The sequence below is a fragment of the Triturus cristatus genome, chromosome 9, assembly GCF_964204655.1.
Source record: "Triturus cristatus chromosome 9, aTriCri1.1, whole genome shotgun sequence".
NCBI classification, from domain to species: domain Eukaryota; kingdom Metazoa; phylum Chordata; class Amphibia; order Caudata; family Salamandridae; genus Triturus; species Triturus cristatus.
In genome coordinates, this window is record NC_140592.1 from 377,401,213 (window position 1) to 377,421,247 (window position 20,035).

Consider the following 20,035-nt stretch of genomic DNA (forward strand, 5'->3'; position numbering starts at 1 on the left):
ATGATAATGTGGACATTTGTATACTCCTATGGGATCACTTAGGTAGTTGAATAAAATGCCACAAATGTGCAGAAACTACTTCTACTTACTCAGCAAGGGTACAATAAGAATCACTTTTTCTCTTAATCAAAATATGTAGGATAGTGCCCTAACAACTAAAGACATATTTCATGTTACCAATCATATAATGTATTTCCATGTATACATGCTTCTTTGATTTGGGATACCAAGGCATGGTGACTCTAAATTCTGAAACACTAATGTGCCAGCACCTTGATCTGTCCATGTATCTCCGTTGGTACAAAATGTAAGTTGTGCGTTCAAACTACTTCTGAAATACTGTTTCTCTGCAATTCCCAACAGAGAAACTGTCTGTAACTGCCATCAGTCAAAAAAGTGTGTAGGTATATGTACAGGTAGAAATGTGCGTTACACCCATTTGTGCAGTAAAAGCCAAGCGCAATAAAATAATTCAGCAGCTGATTTTGCAATGTGCTTTGAGCGAGCACCATGGTGCATTGGAGTGTAATGGTGCACATGAAAAAGAACTGCAGAATCTGTGCTAGTCATAACTGATCCCTGGGACATTTTCTTGGGAGATGGTTCTATGTCTTGTGGCACTGTCATTAAGAAATATGCAAGCCGCAAGAAAGGTCCATTCTGTGAGGACATTTTAATGCACTCTTGTTTGATAAAGAGTTTTATGAAGTTAGTCCGAAATCTAAATATAAATTTATTTTGTATTCCGAATATGATCTGGGATGAATTAATGAAACCCCATAAGTACTAATAGGGGTGTACTGATGCTAAGACTGCCCTGCATGGGAGAAAGTAAATTAAAGTATAGAAGTGAATAAAGTGTTTGTAGAGCCAGGGTTATAATAGTTTGTGGAAAGTAACAATTATTCTGAGAATGGGGCAGGATCTAAAGGGATTTGAAGAAGAATTGAATCTTGGTCAGATGCAGCGCTATTGCATAAATCAAGACTTTTGAAAACAGAACGTTTGGCATAGATTATCAATGATGATTTTTTAGATTATTAAAAATGGAGGAGTGGAAGGGGAGCCCAAGAACTAGGCAGGCAGTTTCTTTCTGGATGATCTGAAGCCTTGTAATCCACCATCTTGTGCAGGCCAGCCATTTGGAGAGAATCTGTATCAGCACTGAGTTAGAATAAGCAGTTAGTAATTACTTTATTGACTGGGAGATTAGAGAGGAATTTGTCAGAAATTAATCCCAGGTGGAGAACCAAACTCACTTGACTGATGGGAGATCCTAACGCAGGGAAACTCTCCTGAGACTAGATGGTAGGGGTGGGGTGGGAGTCCTCTAACCACAGCAGCTCACTTTCATTCAAATTGTATTTTATTCACTAGCAACAGGAACACACTGTAGTTCTGACTCACACTCACCCCAGTTCTGAAGCTTCCTTCCGGACAGGTGAACCCATTTGGGTTTAGGGGCACTGTACACCTGTGGGAAGTAAAGAACGGGAGAGGTATTCATTTTGGTAATATTCTTTGCACAACTTCATTACCTGATACAAAGATAAAAACGAAAAGACAAAACAGAAAGATGAGTTCTTGGGAAACTTTACATTATGGAGCCTTTATGGAAAAGTGAACAAGCAAACACAACAAATGGGTGAGCGCAAAGGAAGCTGGGAGAGGTATGAAGGCGACATCTGCAAATGTTAAATTAAATGATTTTATTATTTAATTATTTCATGATGCCAATTTTATGTTGTGTTATAGGTTTTTGGTGTCGCCCCATGCTTGGTAAATGCTTTGCCTCTTGTGTTTTCGGTTCTTGAAGGCAGATGCCTGCAATTCTGAATTACCTGACAGACGGTCTCAGTTAGCTCATCGCACCTGCCTGAGCAAATGTGGGTTATGTGGTTTGTGGGGTGAAAATCTTCCCCACTGATGTGTTCTATAAGAGAGACACATTTTTTGACCTTCTGAACAATGGCGTGGATTCTCCCTGCATGGTGATTCGGATGAGCAGTTCAAGTCTTATGGCCCGCCACCTAACGCTTATCAGCATGGCAGTATTGCATGTCTTTTTCTGGGTCTTAAGGGATCTCTTTACTAATAGATCCTGTGACTTTCCAGTCAGAGTGTTTGTAGATCCAAGTTTGTGAATCTGTTTTATGGTCTGTGGTGTACTGTTCCTGACATCGCTTCTACTGGACTCAATGCTGTCTCAACTACTTGTTACTCAGTCTCCCTTTAGTTGGGATGGGTTTGTCTTCTTCTTGACCTGATTCTTTTTGTAGTAGACTTTAACACTGAATACAATGAGGTACTTTGGAAGCCTGACAACAGCAGAATCAAGCGATATAGCACAGCAATACATAGGCCCCAAAAATCATGGAAAGAGGAATACTGGTGTTTATTCAGGAACATAGTTGGTCCTTGGAATAAGCTGTGAAAAATACAAATTTCGGTCTTGTGGAGGAAAACAAGTCTTGACACAACAGCAGCTATTGACAGGAAGGCAACTGCATGCCGATGTACATCATGGAAGGTGTTTGATGAAATCAATAACTTTCTTAAAGGAAAGATGAGGTCCAGTCCTGGCTCTTACGCTCCAGGTTGGTGCCTCAATACCAGTGGAAGATTTGCCATCTTAGTGATTCAGCATTGTCTGAAGTCTAATTGGCAGTTTCCAGGAGAATATCATTATTGCTAGGTTTCCAAAAGTTGTGATACAGCGGATTTCTCTATGGTCAATTTTGTGCCCACTCTACTAGTGGTTGTGAGTCCATGGAGCACAGTGTTGTCATCATGGAGATGCAAGACTGTGAAGGCTAGAATGACAGTTCTGAAGTCACTTTCAGGGAGGAACCATTTGACTTTCTTTAGCAGACAGAATTGGCCGCGGGCTGCCTTGGCTTTTTTCATGCAATGCTTCTTTGAGGGTGCACAAGGTCAATATATAGGGTGAATCCGAATGACTCTGCATTGGGTGAAAATTGAGGTTCGAAATGGTACAGCCTAAGTTTTGTTGAGCCAAGTTTGAGTAATGCGGCAATGAGGAGGCATCTAATTCACACCTTCTCTCGCCTCCTGATCTTTAGAAGGCAAAAATTAAACCTCTTATGTCAATCCATTTTATGTCAAAACTTACAGAGATATTGTTACTATAAGAGACACATCTGTTCCACTGAAAGATTCTTTTTCTAGGTCAACTGGGAAAGAGTACTCCTAATCCTCTTACTTCTTTGGGTTCTCCTCAGAGTCAGACCTGATTAAGATATAAAGTGTGAGATTGTACATTGAGGGTCTAGTCGAAGATAAACACAACAAAGAGATCAAAGTAAATGATAAGGCGATTTCAGGTATTTTTGTAAAATCGGAATTCATAATCTTCTATAGCAGGGAAGAAAGATTTGATTCAACAAAAATGATGCTGACGCATGGAAATGATCTCATTCAAACCTCCACTTTCTTGGGTTCCTGGCATTAAATAAAGAACTCCTACGCATAAACCCCTCCACTGCCATTTCTGCTACCATTGGTAAGCGTAAAGGTCATGCCCTCCTGCATCCTTAGTAATGGAGAAGGAATCAAAGACTTGGGTGTCTAAAAGAAAAAAGCAAATGGTATTGGACGAATATAAATGCAGTCTGTGGTATGCTGATCAGAGACAAATGTTACATTGGAGATGAAATAGATAAATGTTCTGATTTTCTCTCCCCAGAATTACAGAAACAGTTCAGTTTATGTTATGAGATTAGGCACATTCCCAGCTGCTTCATATAAGCAAGGGGAATATCTCTGCTACTTCCACTGACTTCAATGTCAACTTGGAAACTCCAGTTCCATCTGGTACTGCTGGCCCCACTACCACACTCTGTTCAAGCTCCTGGGAAGGCACAGTTGAAAATAGTACAGTGGTTGAGCTGACCTAGTGGTTGCTGTGGAACAACCAGACCCTTAATTGAAACACATGACTGAAAATTACTGGCTCCTGCAAGGAATTCTGAGGAGGACCTAATCTGACTGATCAGTGGGCAACGGTAAAAGTAAGCAAGCTATAGAAGAGCACACGTTTGAAGAAACGTGGCACTAAATTGATAGAGTTCAAGTAATTGAAAAATGTATGAGGCTGATGGAGCGGAGTAAGTGTTTCTAAAGGGAACTGGGGATGAGTCTAATAGGCTTGATTCTTGGGTGCTGCTTGCTGGATAGCATCTCTCGTAACTCCCCTGCACCCTGTTTCTTTTGGGTGCTGCTACACGCAGTGATATACTATTATAAGTATGAGGAGTGGGCGGTGGTGTTTCTGCAACTGTCTGCCACTGTTGCTGCCATAAAAAGCAGGTGAATTAGAACTAAAACATGTTTAGCAGGACAGTGCTGGAACGTGATTAACCATAGGAATTAATATGCTTTAATTAGCATTTTTTCAACAATTAGGAAAGGATACTCCTGGCACAGTTGCTACATCAATGGTGGACATTGTATCCCTGAGCAGGAAAGCTTGTCTTAGATCAACTACAATTGTTCAAAATGTTCAAGACAATGACCGTGAGGGTGGCAGTCCTTTTCTCCTTGGTGGTGGGGGGGCTTGTAACACTTGTGTGTTGGACGAAGTGGTGTCTTGCGGACATGGTCCATAGCGAAGGGAGAATTGTAGCTCTGAATGTAATTGCTGTTATTGCTGGATTGGCAGTGCGAGGGGTGGGGGGGTGTGCTATGTTGGGTTGTTTAGAGGGGTCGCATTTTTTTTATGCATGTCCCTTATGTAATCCTCTTTTGGTATTTCATGCCGAAAATGTCAAAGCCAAGATATTGTTCATTGATGCTACGGAAGCCTCTGGATCGCAGAGCTCCGCTAATTGCGTATTTGACTAATAAAATTTGTTTACAAAAAAAAAAATGTTCAAGACAAAAGAAGGAATCTCACTTTTGATGGCAAAACTCTTTTTGTGACGCAAGACAGGAGTTTTGACAGCAGGGTCTCTTAGTGCTATCACTGCTACCTGTGTTTGTTCCTCTTCCGTTTTAGGTCCTCCCTGGAATCGAAAGCCTTCAAGACATAAGGTAAGTAATCACTGGTCAAACACCAGGAAGAAAAACGTATTTTTCCCCAATCAGCTAATACTTCTCCAAGAAATAGCCTTTTGTGAGAGATGATACTTCAAAGATTTTTCTGAAGCAGCACCCCTCTCCTCTATATAGATGGCCAGGGTTTGCACTCTCGATATTCGACCACTTCTAGGAAACTTAGCTTCATCTCTCTTATTCTGGATTTTTACTATCTAAAAAATATTATAATTTCTTGAATCTTTCTATGATTACTTTCACTTGGGTCTTGATAAAAAAATAAAACAGCCAGGAATGGTCACATAATCAGATTTGACAAGGCAGAAGAGGGTAGCAATCCGGAATTGTTAGTAGCCAAAAACTGCATTACTGTAGGCTGCAGACCTTCGAATATTTAGCAATCCCTGCGGCTCAAGTATTATCTAAAAGATACGTATTTCACATGCCACATAATTCTGGTCCTAATTCCACTCTGGTATTTCATCACTGCCCTGTTAGTGTCTGGATTTAATATCTTTGCACGAATCAGTACCGGAGATGTATCTCGAACACACTTTGTCAACTGTCTCAGACATGTGGGATAATTCTCAACCCCTCGTTTCTGTTGATAAACTAGAAAGTGTGCATCCGGCATGAATGGCTTAGGCTCATAATAATCTTTATAATGCCTATCCAAGAGCATGCACGCTGCTAGCAAAGACTCCATGAGCAATCAATATTAGAATAAAATGAATGTGGCTCGGCCAATGAGTTAAGAGAAAAACTACTAAATCCCTTTCAAGTAAACATTGTTGAGGTCTTTTCTTTAACCTCCTGCATAGCGAGCTCTAACTTTAAAACTAAGCATATCATAATATCTTTAATAAAGACCAGAAAATGCTTCCCACCATACATTCCTTTAATTTCCTCGGATTTTCTCATAATTACCTTAAGTCATAAGGATTTATTGAGCGCACATATCACCCGGGGGTCTAAGAGTTCTAGAGAACTCCAGTAAAAGGCAAAAAAGATGGCTGACAGAAGCAACGAGGTCAAAAAAGCCAGGCAAGAAGTTCTCCTTCCAGTGGTTTAATCTAGACCTCTAATACTTCCTCCCACGGAGGCTTTACGTAATTTTGAGATTGTTAATTTATTTGTGAGTATTATGTAAGTCCAAACTTGACCCGAAGGTATCAAAGCGCTTTACAGAGCAGACACACACAGTAATAACAAACAATAATAACATGCAGTACATAACACCAATAATAACATGAGGTTCATAAATGCATATATATAGTAATGGTAAAACAATGCACATGGTATACAATGGGATACGGAACAAAATAGTAGCACATACCGGGTTACACAAAGTGCCACTCAAAATAAAAAGCAACAACTGTATAAAGAAGGAGTCCGAAGAACAGTAGGATACAAGGCACCAAAAGTCCTGAGGGAGATATGAAAGGGAGCTGCCATGGAAGTGAGAGCAGATGAATAAATTCGTCCAAGGTAGTGAAGGTACAAGGCATCTTAGGACTCATGTTCAGGGCAACTTGGCGCTATACAAAGTAGGGAGGATATCAGTAACATGAGTTACAAAGAGAGAAATATTTAAATATATAGTACACCAGGAATAGTGGGATATATAATCAGAATAGCAGCGGTACCCGAGCTACGTAAAAGTGTAAATAGCCGTGCAGATAGTAAAACAAGGAAGAGTACGATCAACAGTGTACATAAAAGTACTGAGGTAGCTAAGGAGTGAGCAAGCCGGGTGAGGGGACCAGTGGCACAGTTATCCACGAGATAGTGAGGTGTAAAATAATTTTTTTTCACTTCTTTCTTGAAGAGAGATGAGGATGGGTTACATCAAATCTCAGTGAGGAGAAAATTCCAGATATTAGGGGTCATTCTGGAGAAGGAATGGTAAAAGGTTTTCTTCTTCTTGAATTTTTGTGGTTTGAGCAGTAAGGAGCTGGTACTTCTGGAGGATCTGTTATCGCCCAAAATGGTCAGTTTCTGGGACAGGAAGGAAGGGGTATTGTGGTGCAACTCTTTATGGGTCATGCAGGTAATTTTGCGATGCATCCTGGCCTCAAGTGTAAGCCAATTCATAGCACGTAGGTCAGGAGTGATGTGATCGCCTTTTTTGGATCCTGTGATGAGCCTGGCTGCAGAATTAAGGGTGGCTTTAAGAGGAGCAAGTGAGGTTTTACGGAGGCCCACCAGATTAGCGCTACCATAGTCCAGTTTTGGAAGCACAAGTGCCTGAGTCGCAGTTATGAGGTCACCGCCGGGAGGAAAGGTTCTTAGTTTTCCCAGGATATGCAACTGATGGTTGGCTCCTCTGGTGATGACACTGATGTGTTTATGCATGGAGAGGTCATAACTATCAAGTTATATTTGGAGAGGCCCTCAAGACAACAATTAACAGATTGATACTTTAATGTATTATCAAATTAAGGTGCTCAATTACCTGAGAAACTAAACAACAACATTACAACAAAGTTAAGGCTACATTGCTGGTCTAAAAGAAGCATAGAAAGGACTGCCATGCGGTTCCCTCCCAATGCGTCTGTAGCCGTTACTCCCGGAATACTTCCTTTGGTCAGGCTATTTTGTGTAGACAATTATAATGCATCTGCTCAAATTTTATATTTGAAAAAATATGTCCCAAATATGTGTGGATGGAGGAAGAGCGAGATATAAAAGATACTTCAATGGTAATCTCAGGTTCTTTCAGTCCTTGCTCCCTGGCCTCCACAATAACACTTAGCCTTTCATGCAGCATACATGTGGTAGCTTTATTTCTAGGCATATATGCCTATTGGTTCAGTCAAGGGATATCGACACATCCTATATCTTGACAAAGGAGACGTTAGTATTTTGTCACATACCTGCTGCAAGAGCAATGTTTCCTCTGATTCTGTGATGAAATTTGGGACATAATACACGGTAGGCGGTGCCTGAAATAAAAGAGAAGCAGCATTATGAGTTATTTGGCATTAAATCATTTGGCTATTCAAGCGAGCTATCCACCAATGCACTGTGCTAAAAGAGGACTGACATATTCCAGCAGTCTCTGTCTCTTTAATTAGTACTGGATTTCATGGAATTGGAAAAAGTTAACTTTTCTTGCTGGGGTGGTACATAAAATCTATCCCTCAGCCTACTGTCGGAATGACACAAGAAAAACACATTTTTAAAACTCAGAAAGAGAGTAGAAACACAAAGTTTGAATAACTCTTTCCTGTGTTATCAGCGACCTCTTAAGGCCAGCACCTGCAGTTATTATGATTTCAAGGGAGATCACTGTGCTAATCTTTTGCCAAGCTATGGGTGTTTTCTATGGAAGGCCCTCAGTCATAACCTATTTAGGCCACGCATAGTTCTGGATCATACATTGGCAGACCACACATAGAGTGCTCAATATCATTTGCAACACAGAGCCGAGGAACAAACAGAGTGCCAGATCACGCAAAGCTCCCCCTCAAGGGGTGAATTGTACCATATGCAGCTCTGAATTACTGTTTGCATCACATTCGGGTGACTTACCCTGCTGCACAGACCTGCAAATCCAAACATTAATCAATAGTCACACAAGCCATGTGCACACCTTGTAAATCCATGCAGTGTTCTAGGAACTGAAATGGGAAGAACGTTGCCTAGCTAAAGTTTATGAGCTGCTCAAGACAGTGCTAGACTGTGTCAAGAGAAAAGCCATCATCAGGATTACCATATCAAGCATAAGGGCAGGAGGCTCAGAGGTCCCTGCTTAGACGTGCCTCAGACCATATAAAGCTCTGCATTAAAAAGGGCCGCAGAATATGTAACAGTCTAACCCATGAAGAGGACCCTCACCCTATGCAGAGATCCACCTTGTCTGGTGTTTTGCAAAAACAAGGGTGTGAGACTTCATATCAAGAAGTGTGTGAGACTATGCTGACCTCTGTATTTAGAAAAGTGGCAGATCGTGAGGAGCTACATATCAGAAACCTGGCCATGAAGATTCCCATATCAATAAGTCAGTCAGATGATTCAGTGCTCTATATGAAGAAGTGTACAAAACCAAGTCACAACCTCTATCAGACGGTGCATCAGAAACAAACCTGTTAGGTATGTTTATTTTCTCTATCTCCCTCTTCAATCACACTGCCCCCCCCCCGCATTAATTTGTAGTGTGCTATGCATAAATACACAATGATGCTTGCTATTGTCTTGTTTAAATTGGTTTTGTACAACAAGTAAAAAAGTACATTTTTAAACAAGTACATTAAACTAGGTAGAACTCTATATACAAAAGAGTGTCAGTGTATGTGGACGACCATATTAAGTGTGTTTCACCATGCAGAGATCCGTACTACAAAGTGTGTCAGGCTATGCAGAGTTCTATTACACAAAAAGTGTCAGCCCATAGAAAGTGCCATATTAAGCGTGTCTGACCATGCAGAGATTAGTGCCACAAGGTATTGGGCCTTGCAGAGCTCTATTACATGAATAGAGTGTCAAGCCATTCAGCACTCTATATTATGAAGTGCTTGAAAAATGCTAAACTCTGTATCAAAAGGTGTGTCATCCGAGGAGGAGCCTAGCGCGCAACCAAGATGGCCGCGTAGGTGCGAAGCTCCCGAGGACCTCCGCGACCTCCCGAATTAATCCTGATTATATCCTGTCGTTGATGAGGGGACTGTGTCTGTGTACCCGAGCTGAGGCGGCACCCGTTTTCCGTTTTCGAATCGGACCCCAGACACTGGTGGGAGCACCGATCGAAGATTGCGGCCTTCTCCGCGCCGGCCCCCCGGATTGGAGTTGTGGGGCGATCCGGGGACAAAGCGAACAACAGCGGCGGGCAGGGCTGGGCGACTCGCGTTCCCCGCGCTTTCACTTTCGCTTTTGCGCCCTCCTTGCCCTCAAGCGAGGTAGGGTTGCGGAGCGGGGTGCGGTGGTGTGGCCTTGTCCCGGTGCCCGGCTGACCCGCCGGCTGTGAGTTGTCCTGCGGTCCAGTGGTCACCCCCCCCGGAACCCGTGAACTGGTTTATCGGCCCTTTCGAGGAGATTGGCACGATCTTGGGAGTGCGACATGTCCACAAAGCAAGATGGCGACCGGGCAAAGGTGAAATCGACCCGCCGTGGCCCGGCACATCAGTCAAACAGTATGGACCGCTACACCCTCCAGAAGGGATCCCCAGAGGCACAGCGTACATCCCCCGTGGGCCCGGCCGAGGCGTCTGCTCAGCCTGCGGATCTGACCCTCCGGGACGTCATGGGCGCCATTGCTGAGATGAAGGCCTCGGTGGACCAGCGCTTTGATACTCTGGCGCAGAAGATAGACTCGGCCCTGGTGGAAGTGGGCCTGGTGAGGGCCGACTTGTCTAAAACGAATGACCGGGTCGATTCCCTGGCCCACACCACCTCGAGTCTCACTACAGACGTGGCGGCCCTTCAAAAGGAGGTGCACCGGCTTGGACAGGCGAGCGCCCTGATGGACCGTCGATTGGAGGACGCCGAGGGTCGGGCCCGGAGGAACAACGTTCGTATTGTCGGGGTGCCGGAGGGACGGGAGGAGGAGGCGGCAGATTTGTTTGTGGAAGACCTGATCCTCACCCATCTCCAGCCCCGGGGGTTGAGTAAACTTTTTGCGGTGGAACGTGCTCACAGGGTCCCCGGAGGAAGACCTAAGGTCGGAGCCCCGCCGCGGCCTCTCATTGCCCGGATTTTTAACTTTCGGGACAGAGACGCTATCCTGCAGACTTCCAGGCTACAGGGACCGGTCAAGCTCGATAATATGGACGTGAATTTCTACCCTGACTTTACTCCGACGGTCCAAAAGCAGAGACTGAGTTTTCTCGGAGTTAAACGTCGCCTACGGGACCTGAACCTTAAGTACTCAATGCTTTTTCCAGCTAAGCTAAGGGTGGAGGTGGACGGTCGCACGCACTTTTTTGATCGTCCCGAGGCGGCTGGGGACTGGTTGGATACTCTGCCTGGGGATCGGGGCCGGGGGGGTGGGGGGGGTGCGGTTGGCGGGGAGGGCTCGCCGGATCAGAACTGAGGGGTGAATAGTAGGCCTTGCTCTGGACAACATTTCGGTTACCATTTACTGATCGTGTATGTTCCCCTCCTATTGAGGTCGTACGGGGTCCATTGGGGGCTTTCCCTCCTCCTCTGGGGGACTAGTTAGTTTTTCGTCTATGGGGCGACAGGCACACTGCACTTTGGGGGGGCTGTCTGGGCTCATGCAGGGGTGCAGGGAGGGGGGAGTTCTGTTGGGATGGGTGGGTGGGGGTGGAGTGTTGTTTGTTTGCACCGCAAGGCGAACCCTTTACTGTATTGTTGTTTTTGAGATGCTCTTTGGGGGACGATTGATGGCTTCCATGTATGATGGGGGGTAGGGATCTGACTGTGTTATCATGGAACGTTAACGGACTGGGGGATAGGATTAAGCGTGGTGTGGTCCTGCAGTATCTGAAACGAATTTCGCCAGATGTGGTCTTCCTGCAGGAGACACACCTTATAGGTAATTCCTTTCATGCCATGAATCGGAGAGGCTATCGCTTGGTGGCCCATTCGGGCTTCACCTCGGGCTCGCGGGGGGTGGGCATCATGATTAAGAACTCGCTCCCATTGGAGATTGATGAGGTGCGCCATGATGAGAGGGGACGTTACACTGTCTTGGTGGGTAGACTGGAGGGCAGAGTGGTCGTTTTTGTATCAGTGTACGTTCCGCCGGGGTTGCAATCTACCACGTTTGCGGACCTGGGGCGCCTCCTCCTTGACCTCCCGGGTGGGCTTCTGGTAGTTGGGGGGGACTTCAATGCGGTGGCCTCTGGGTCTATGGATCGTCATCCCCCCAGGGACCTCCCCCGGGCACAGGCGTGGCTGTCCGGCCTTTTAGATACACTAGGATTGGTGGATTGCTGGCGACTAAAGCATCCCGCGCAGCTGCAATACACTTTCCACTCGGGTGCCCATGGTAGCCTCTCGCGGCTTGATTATGTTCTTGTTCCTGCGGCCTACGCTGGGAGAGTGGGAGAGGTGCGCCATTTGGCGCGGGGTATTTCAGATCACTCCCCACTACTGTTGCACTTGGATGTCTTCCCGAGGGGGGAGGGCAGGGTAGCCTCAATCAATGCCTGGTACCTGCGCGACCCCACTATTCGAGCCGAATTGATCAAATCCTTGCAGCGGTACTTTGAGGAGAATGTGGGGTCTGTCCCTTCGGCTATCTCCCTTTGGGAGGCTTTTAAGGCAGTTCTCAGGGGGGAGGCCCTCTCCTTTATCTCCCATGCCCGGAGGCGCGAGCGGGAGGAGGTAACCCGGGTGGAGGCCGAAATCACTGAACTAGAGGGTGACCTGGGGAGCGGGGTGACGGATGCCACATTACATGTTCTACACCTCAAGCAGGAGGCCTATAGGGCCCTCGTCACGGAGGCGGCCAGGGGCCTCAGTAGAGAGCAACAGGGGCGACTGTATGATGTGGGTGATAAGGCTGGTAAATTGATAGCGTGGTTGGATAAGAAGGAGAGAGCGAGTCGTGTGGTTCCGTTGATCGAGAGGATGGATGGTGTGTGTGTCACCGAGCCGGCCGCCATTGTCTCCTGCTTCGCGGATTATTTCCGCGAGGTGTATTCCCCGGTTTCTCCCTGCTCGGAGGAGGATTCCCATGCCCTGCTTCGGGACATCGCGTTGCCCTCCCTTTCGGTGGAGGACAGGGATTCGCTGGACGCTCCTCCCACCTCGGACGAAATTGCCCTTGCTATCCGCTCGGTCGCATCTGGCAAGGCCATGGGCCCCAATGGCATCCCTATCGAGCTGTACAAGCTGCGACCGGATGTGCTGGCGCCCCACCTGCGCGCGATGTTCCTGGCGGCCCGCTCGCGGGGTTCCCTTCCGCCGGACCAGCGTCTGGCCACGATCGTGGTGATCCACAAGGAGGGGAGACCCCGTGAGCGGGTCACATCCTATAGGCCTATCTCGCTCTTGAACGCGGAGCCCAAGATCCTCGCCAAGGTGCTGGCCAACCGGCTGGTCGGCGTGGTGGGCGACTTGGTCCACCAAGACCAGTCCGGCTTCATACCCCACCGTAACACGGCCCTTAATCTGCGACGCTTGCACGGGGTGCTCGCGCGTGTCCCGTTTGTGCGGGAACCGGCCATCTTGGCGTCCTTGGACGCCACCATGGCGTTTGATACGCTCGAGTGGCCATACATTTGGGCGATGCTGGCGAAGTTTGGCTTCGGACCGGGCTTCATCAGCTGGGTCAAGTTGTTGTATTCCGGCCCATTGGCGCAGGTGGTGGTGAATGGACGAGTTTCGGCCCCATTCGCACTGGGACGGGGCACGCGACAGGGTTGCCCCCTGTCACCTCTCCTGTTTGCACTGGCCCTGGAGCCCCTGGCGGAGTGGCTGCGGTGGCACCCTTCCATCCGTGGTCTCCGCTGGACCCCCGAGCATGAGGACCGTGTGTCCCTCTACGCTGATGATATCCTTCTGTATCTCGCCTCCCCGCGTAAATCACTGATCGTCCTAGTTGATGTTTTGCGCTCATTCGGTCGCAACTCAGGTCTCGTCATCAACTGGGCGAAATCCTGTGTCTATGTGCTTGCCGGGGAGGCTCCGGTCCTACCACGGGACTGTCCGATCCAGATTGCCTCCCAGGGGTTTCGGTACCTGGGTATATATATTACTCTGGACCCGGAGGCCCGCTATGAGCGGAATTTGCTGCCCCCCCTCCAGCGCTTGAGGGAGGACGTGGTGCGTTGGCGGCGTCTGCCGCTTTCGCCGCTCGGCCGAGCGGCCTTGTTTAAGATGATGTCCTTGCCGCGCTTTCTGTACGCTCTCCAGAACACTATGGATTTGGTCCCGGCGCGCTACTTCCGGGAGGTGGAGAGTTTGCAGCGTCGCCTGTTCTGGGACGGGAGGCCACGTATTGCCTTGGCTAAATTGACGCTCCCGTGGTACGATGGGGGGGGTCGCCCTCCCGGATATTAAACGGTATTACTGGGCCTCCCAGCTAGCTGCGATTAATCATGGCCTTTACGGGCCCGCCCTGAACCCGGCATTTGAAATGGACAAGATGCTCCTGCCCGGTGGCGACTACAATCGAGCGCTTTACTCTGGCGCGCCGGACCCTCGCCTGACGGGACCGACGCGTGTCATGGTGCGTGTATGGCACGCGGCTAACGCAGCTATGGGGTGGAAGGACCGTTTGACCCGGGCGTCACCGCTATATGCGTCGGCGAGGTTGGGCTCCCTGTGGACCTCGAAGGGCTTCGAGAAGTGGGACACGATCGGCATCAGCACAGTGGGAGATCTCTGGACGAGGGGGGGATTCAAAACTTTCGAGATGTTGCAGACGGAGTTTCAGTTGCAAGGCAGTGAGTACTTCCGGTACTTACAAGTCCGCCACGCGCTGGGCTCTGTCTTCCCGGATGTCGCGTCCATTCCGGAGTCTTCCCCCCTGGAGGACAGAGTGCTGGATGGCCATGTCCCAGACAGCACGATCTCCCTTATATATAAAAAACTGATCAACGACCGATCGGGCCTGCTGGCTGGCCTCCGCGAGGCCTGGGTTGCCGATGGGCTGGAGTTGGACGACGAGGACTGGATGTCCGCGGTGGCCTCTCCGAAGGAGGTGGCCATCCCGGCTCGCCTTCGCCTCGTCCAGCTTAAGATCCTCCACCGGGTTTACGTGACGGGGCCAAGGCTTCTACGTATGGGCTTTGCTGAGGATGGACTGTGTAAGCGTGGCTGTGGTGCTTTGGCAACTTTCTTGCATATTCTGTGGGAATGCCCAAAGGTGGAGCGATTCTGGCGTGGTGTGCACGAGGTCCTGCGAGTGGTTACGCGTGTCGTGCTGTTGCCTGAAGCGAGGAGATGCTTGCTGAATGTGTGGGAGCCCACTGACTACTCGGTTCCGCAGACGCGGTGGGTGACCCTGGGATACATGATAGCTAAGCGTGACATTGCTCAATTGTGGGGATCCCGGAGGCCTCCGGCAGTGTCGGCCTGGAAAGAACACATGGACTGGTGTATGTTTCGTGAAAAGGTGGTGTATGTTGCGAGGGGTAAGCCTGGGGCGTGGGTGAAAATCTGGGGCCCCTGGAACGCCTATCGCGGGGGTATTTGCGAGCCGCCGCTGCTGCCGGCTGCCTCACCAGCCCCGTCCCCCTAGCCGGCCCCCTCCCCCAGCCATGGGCACGTGGTTCCCCAGTCCCTGATCTGTTCTCATTCCCCTCTTCAGAGTTTGGTGACTGGTTGGGGTCCCCCACTTAAGGAGCGCGTGCTGTCACTTGGGATTGCGGGTTGCCTTGCGGGTGTGGTTGTTTTTGTGTTGTTGTGTTTCGACAAAAGGAAACCGTATTGTGGGTTTGGAGTTATGTGGCCTGCACTACTGATATCTCCTGATTTACCCTTTTTGCACCGCCAAGAGATTTTTCTGTATGTACGTCGTATGCTTCTGCCACTCTAGCGGCCGGCCAGATGGTTGTAGGCCCATACTTGTAATTATTTGAGATTGTAATAAACGGTTTCAAAAAAAAAAAAAAAGGTGTGTCATGCTAGGCAGTCCTCCATCGCAATTAAAGGTACCAGGCCAAGCAAAGCTCCGCATTAAGAATGTGTCATGCTAGGTTTGGGTTTTGTCAGACAAAAAGGATAGCATGTAACAACCTAACTGGGATAAGTCAGACACTCTGGTACAATAGTGTCTGGTGCGGAGTTCATGAAGGAACAACTCAGTGTGCAGAAGTAAGAAAAATAGTAGGTAACCCTGGACCCCAAGCCCACCCAACCCACAAGGATCTAGCACATGTAAAGTCAATGGTATTGTTTCAGGGTGCCAAGAATGTCAGGCCCTGATTAGGAGTGAGCCATTAAAGGTTGAAATAGTAACCAATTGGTTCTCTTATTTTAATCTGTTTATACAGCTCATTTCCGCCGAAAGATTTCAATTCGAAAGACTGAAAGCTAGGGTAGAAAGGGAAACGAGGCAAACTTCTCATCTCAAGCCTTTATTCTGGACTTCCTGTACTGGTACACCTCACTAGACCTTGCCCTCCTTTAAGAAGGCTTAACTCTCTCTCAGACTGTCCCTAGGTCAAACATGGGTCAAAAGTAAATTACAGCTTTTTCCTATAAGTAATTGCTCTACAAAATTGCAAAGATCTCCATGACTCTAGCAGCTTACGTCCCCTTTTGCACTCTTTACATGAGTGGTTTCTGAGGGTCTCACTCTGCCCGTTCTCGTTCCTCTTTTCCACTGTGTGTAGTTCTGTGAGGTGCATCATTGGTCCACCTCAAAGCGACTACTTTCCATCCCAGTTGTCACTGCTGTTAAGTCCTAAGGCGGCTCCCATTCCGCTAATCTGCCAGAGTACCACAGGGAAACCATCCGTATTTAAGACACAGCATGAGTTCTGTAGTTGACCCATGCTTCTTGGCACCCAAATCCTCGATGCAATCACTTTCTCTGATTAGAGATCCTGCCGTCTGAAGTTCTATTAAGTCACTAGCTCGAGAGATTGACTTTAAAGTTCAGTTCAGCGCTTCATAGATTGTTCGCTGCAGGCTCATCATTGCGGAATCCTTTTTGGTTTTTTTTAACCGCTTTTAAATAGTGGCTAGTGGAGAATCTGATCCAAGACACACTCACTACAGGGCTCTTGGTTAAAATATGCCATTGGGGATCCTTGGGATCTCCTTCAGTTATGCAGTGATTATCGTAATACAGAGGCCAAGCAGTTTCCAGGGCTCCTGGCATCACAGCTGCCCGTGTGGATAACTCAGCCGCTACAGTCAGAAGTGCCGAAACAGCGTACCTGTCTCTCTGCTGCACTCTGTAAGTAGGAGTCTCGCGAGTATCCTCTTACTATCTATATTTAGTTAGGGGAGTCTCACCAGTCTTCAACATCTCTGGCCGAGCAAACATTACCATTCTGTGTTATCAAAGCTTCTGAGAAAGGTAGGCTCTTCAATGAAGGATTGTTCTTCCTCTTCCCCGTCAGTTCGCTTAAGCATTATTTGGATACCCACAAATACACAATCGGATTGGCAGATCCACTCATGATGAATGTGTTGGAGCATCAGGAAGGCATGACCTCCTTAATGCCTAGCTAGCTCAACCAAGGAGTGAAGTCCTTGATGCCTAGCTAGCTCCACCATGGAGTGAACTCATTGATGCCTAGCTAGCTCAACCATGGAGTGAACTCCTTGATGCCTAGCTAGCTCCACCATGCAGTGAAGTCTTTGATGCCTAGCTAAATCAACCATGGAGTGATGTCCTTGATGCCTTGCTAGTTACAACATGGAGTGAAGTCCTTGATGCATAGCTAGCTCCACCATGGAGTGAAGTCCTTGGTGGCTAGCTAGATGCCTACCTAGCTCAACCATGAAGTGAAGTCCTTGATGCCTTGCTAGTTCCAACATGGAGTGAAGTCCTTGGTGGCTAGCTAGATGCCTAGCTAGCTCCACCATGGAGTGAAATCTTTGACGCCTACCTAGCTCCACCATGGAGTAAAGTCCTTGATGCCTAGATAGCTTCACCATGGAGTAAAGTCCTTGATGCCTAGCTAGCTCCACCCTGGAGTAAAGTTGAAATGTATGAATTTAGAGGAAACACAGCACATCTGCATTTATGGATAATTACTTTGTAATGCTTTTTTTATAACCAAATGTATTGTTTTAGGTAACACACCATAATACCACAGCTTCACATTGCACCAATTACAATGATCAACTGCCCCAGTGCGGGTCACTGTACAGTTACCATCACCTACTGAAATGATCATTAAGTATCCCGGAGTAGCCCCACCAGCATCCCCATATTTTGGAATGTTTACGGGGCTCTGTATATGGGTTCTTCAACCTTAGCACACCTGTCTTATTGCGGCAATCCACATTGAGATGTTGGAGGCCACCCTAGTGTTCCAGTGGCGGGCTATGCCCCTTTTGGCCAAGAGTGTAGCAATGCCCAACAACAAGAGCTAACCCTGGTTGCCCCCAGGTCTTCCAGGATGCCCAGTAGTGCTACTCTTGCGGAGAGCTCCATGGGCCTCTATAGGACATCAGTCTGTGTTGTCTAGCAAGGTCTTCTAGTATTTCACTATCACTGGGCACCGAGGTAGAAGTCGGCATCCGGAAAGGAACAGCTGGGGCATTTTGACATGGTTGATTTTCCCGCTCTCCACATCAGCATGGATGTGAGATAGGGTGTGTGTAGGTAATTACGCTGGACAAGCCGTAAGTAGGCAGAAATGGCCAGGGTACGGTGGCCCATTCATGCGTCCCTCCAGTATGCCTCCCCCAGATCCAGGTTTCCCACTTCTGCTTAAGGGGGTCAAAAGTGTTTGGAGGTTAAGTATAAGTGATTTATATATTTGATAGATCCCCACTTTCCCTAGTGTGCCTTGAAGGATTTTCCCCCGATAACATGAGAGTGCATGCCTCAGCTGCAGGCATTTGTTCAATTGGATGGAGAGGTTGAATTGAGACTGGAGATCTTGAAATTATTTCATGGATGGCTCTTGCCAAACGTCACCCAGGAATGTTAGCTCTATTTTGTCCCATTTAGCAAACCCCTCCAGTCGTGAGGCTTGGCCGAGCCAGCAACCCTTCCAAAGTGGGGTTTGTTGTATGTGTCTCTTATCCCAGTCCATCATCTGCAGTGTGGCAGGCCACACCTGGACTACAACTCTGGTGGGCTCTGGAAGCTGTTAGGAGAGAGTGGCCCATTATAGGACATGCAAGACATTGCCCAGACCCAGCTGAGACAGTTTCAAGTCTATATGTCAGGTCCCTGAGCCCACGTTGAGCCAGTCATCGATTACTAGGAATTTAGAGGCCCAGTATTAGAGACGGATATTGATCATGCCTATGCAACCATCATAGATCACTTGACAACAGTTGTGCCCAAGTGTGGAAGTTATATTTCATAAGAATTAGCAGAGGGGACAAGTTGAGGGAGCAGGTCAGCTTAAGGATCACCGAAATGTGTATGCCTAAGTATTGGAAGCTGAGCCTTTGGGTGAAGATCTAAGATTGCCATGCAGTGACATCTGAGTCTTCTGTAAGGGGAACTAGAAGAGATTTAGGCCAGTTGGTGCTTAGACCAGAAACGAGACAGGATCTGCAGGATCCAGGGGCACCGAGTCGTGGGGGGGTTTTAGCTGTAGAGGAGTACATTGTTGGCATACAATGAGATCCTGTGCTCTTCATCCTCTACCTAGCGCCAACCCTGCGCATCACCCCAAATGAATTTCACCAGGGGATCGATCACAAAGGCGAAGGGAGAGGTGATAGGGGACAGCACTGCCTCGTGCCTCTGCAGATTGGGCAAGGGTCTGAAAGTGACCCATTGATGCACACCTGTGCTTCCAGCGAGGAGAACTGGAGCCTTATGTATCAATGAAATCTTGGTTCCAACTCCATGAGCTGCAGAACCTCCTCCAGAAAGGACCAATCAATGGAATCAAATGTTTTTTCAAAATCAACAAGGAGTAGAACACACAGGTGTCGGATCTCCGATCGCCAAGCAAGTGCCAGGTATACTTGCCTGATACAGTGTTGTGTGCTACTTTCCGGAGTAATGACACACTGATTGGGATGGAGAAGTTCCAGGAGCATCTGAATGAGCCTTCGGGCAAGTGACTTGGCAAAGATTTTGATTTTGGGATTCATTAAGGAGGTGGGTCTGTAGGTAGAGCAGCGCTCAGGAGGGTGTCCAGATTTGTAGAAGACAACTATGGTTGCGAGGTCTAATCCCTTGGGAATGCTCCATTAACTTCAGCCTCTACATAAAGGTAAAGCAGTCGGGTGAGAGTATCTCACAAAATTTCAGATACTATTTGATGGGATAGCCATCGGGCCGATATCTGTACTTTAACATCCTTAATCTCTTACTTCATTTAACATCTTGTGATGTATATCCTAAATATACACAACCTTGAAGAACTGATTTGGTAAAGAATGCACATCAATGGAAGTTCTAACTTCAGAAAGGTTT

At 47.5% G+C, this 20,035-nt stretch overlaps 2 protein-coding genes across 4 annotated transcripts in view; one reads left to right on the forward strand and one right to left on the reverse strand.

Moving 5' to 3' along the window:
• Nucleotides 1-20,035, forward strand: part of LOC146797986 (uncharacterized) — a 284,680-nt gene that overhangs the window by 172,183 nt on the left and 92,462 nt on the right. The window lies entirely within an intron of this gene.
• ALKBH6 (alkB homolog 6, nucleotide demethylase) overlaps nt 1-20,035 on the reverse strand; it is a 77,297-nt gene that overhangs the window by 28,785 nt on the left and 28,477 nt on the right. For both annotated transcript variants that reach the window (XM_085625214.1, XM_085625215.1), the window contains exons 3-4: nt 7,932-8,000; nt 1,414-1,474 (exon numbers count right to left, since the gene is read on the reverse strand). In XM_085625214.1, coding sequence (XP_085481340.1) covers nt 1,414-1,474; nt 7,932-8,000 — 130 coding nt within the window. The remainder of the gene's footprint in view (nt 1-1,413; nt 1,475-7,931; nt 8,001-20,035) is intronic.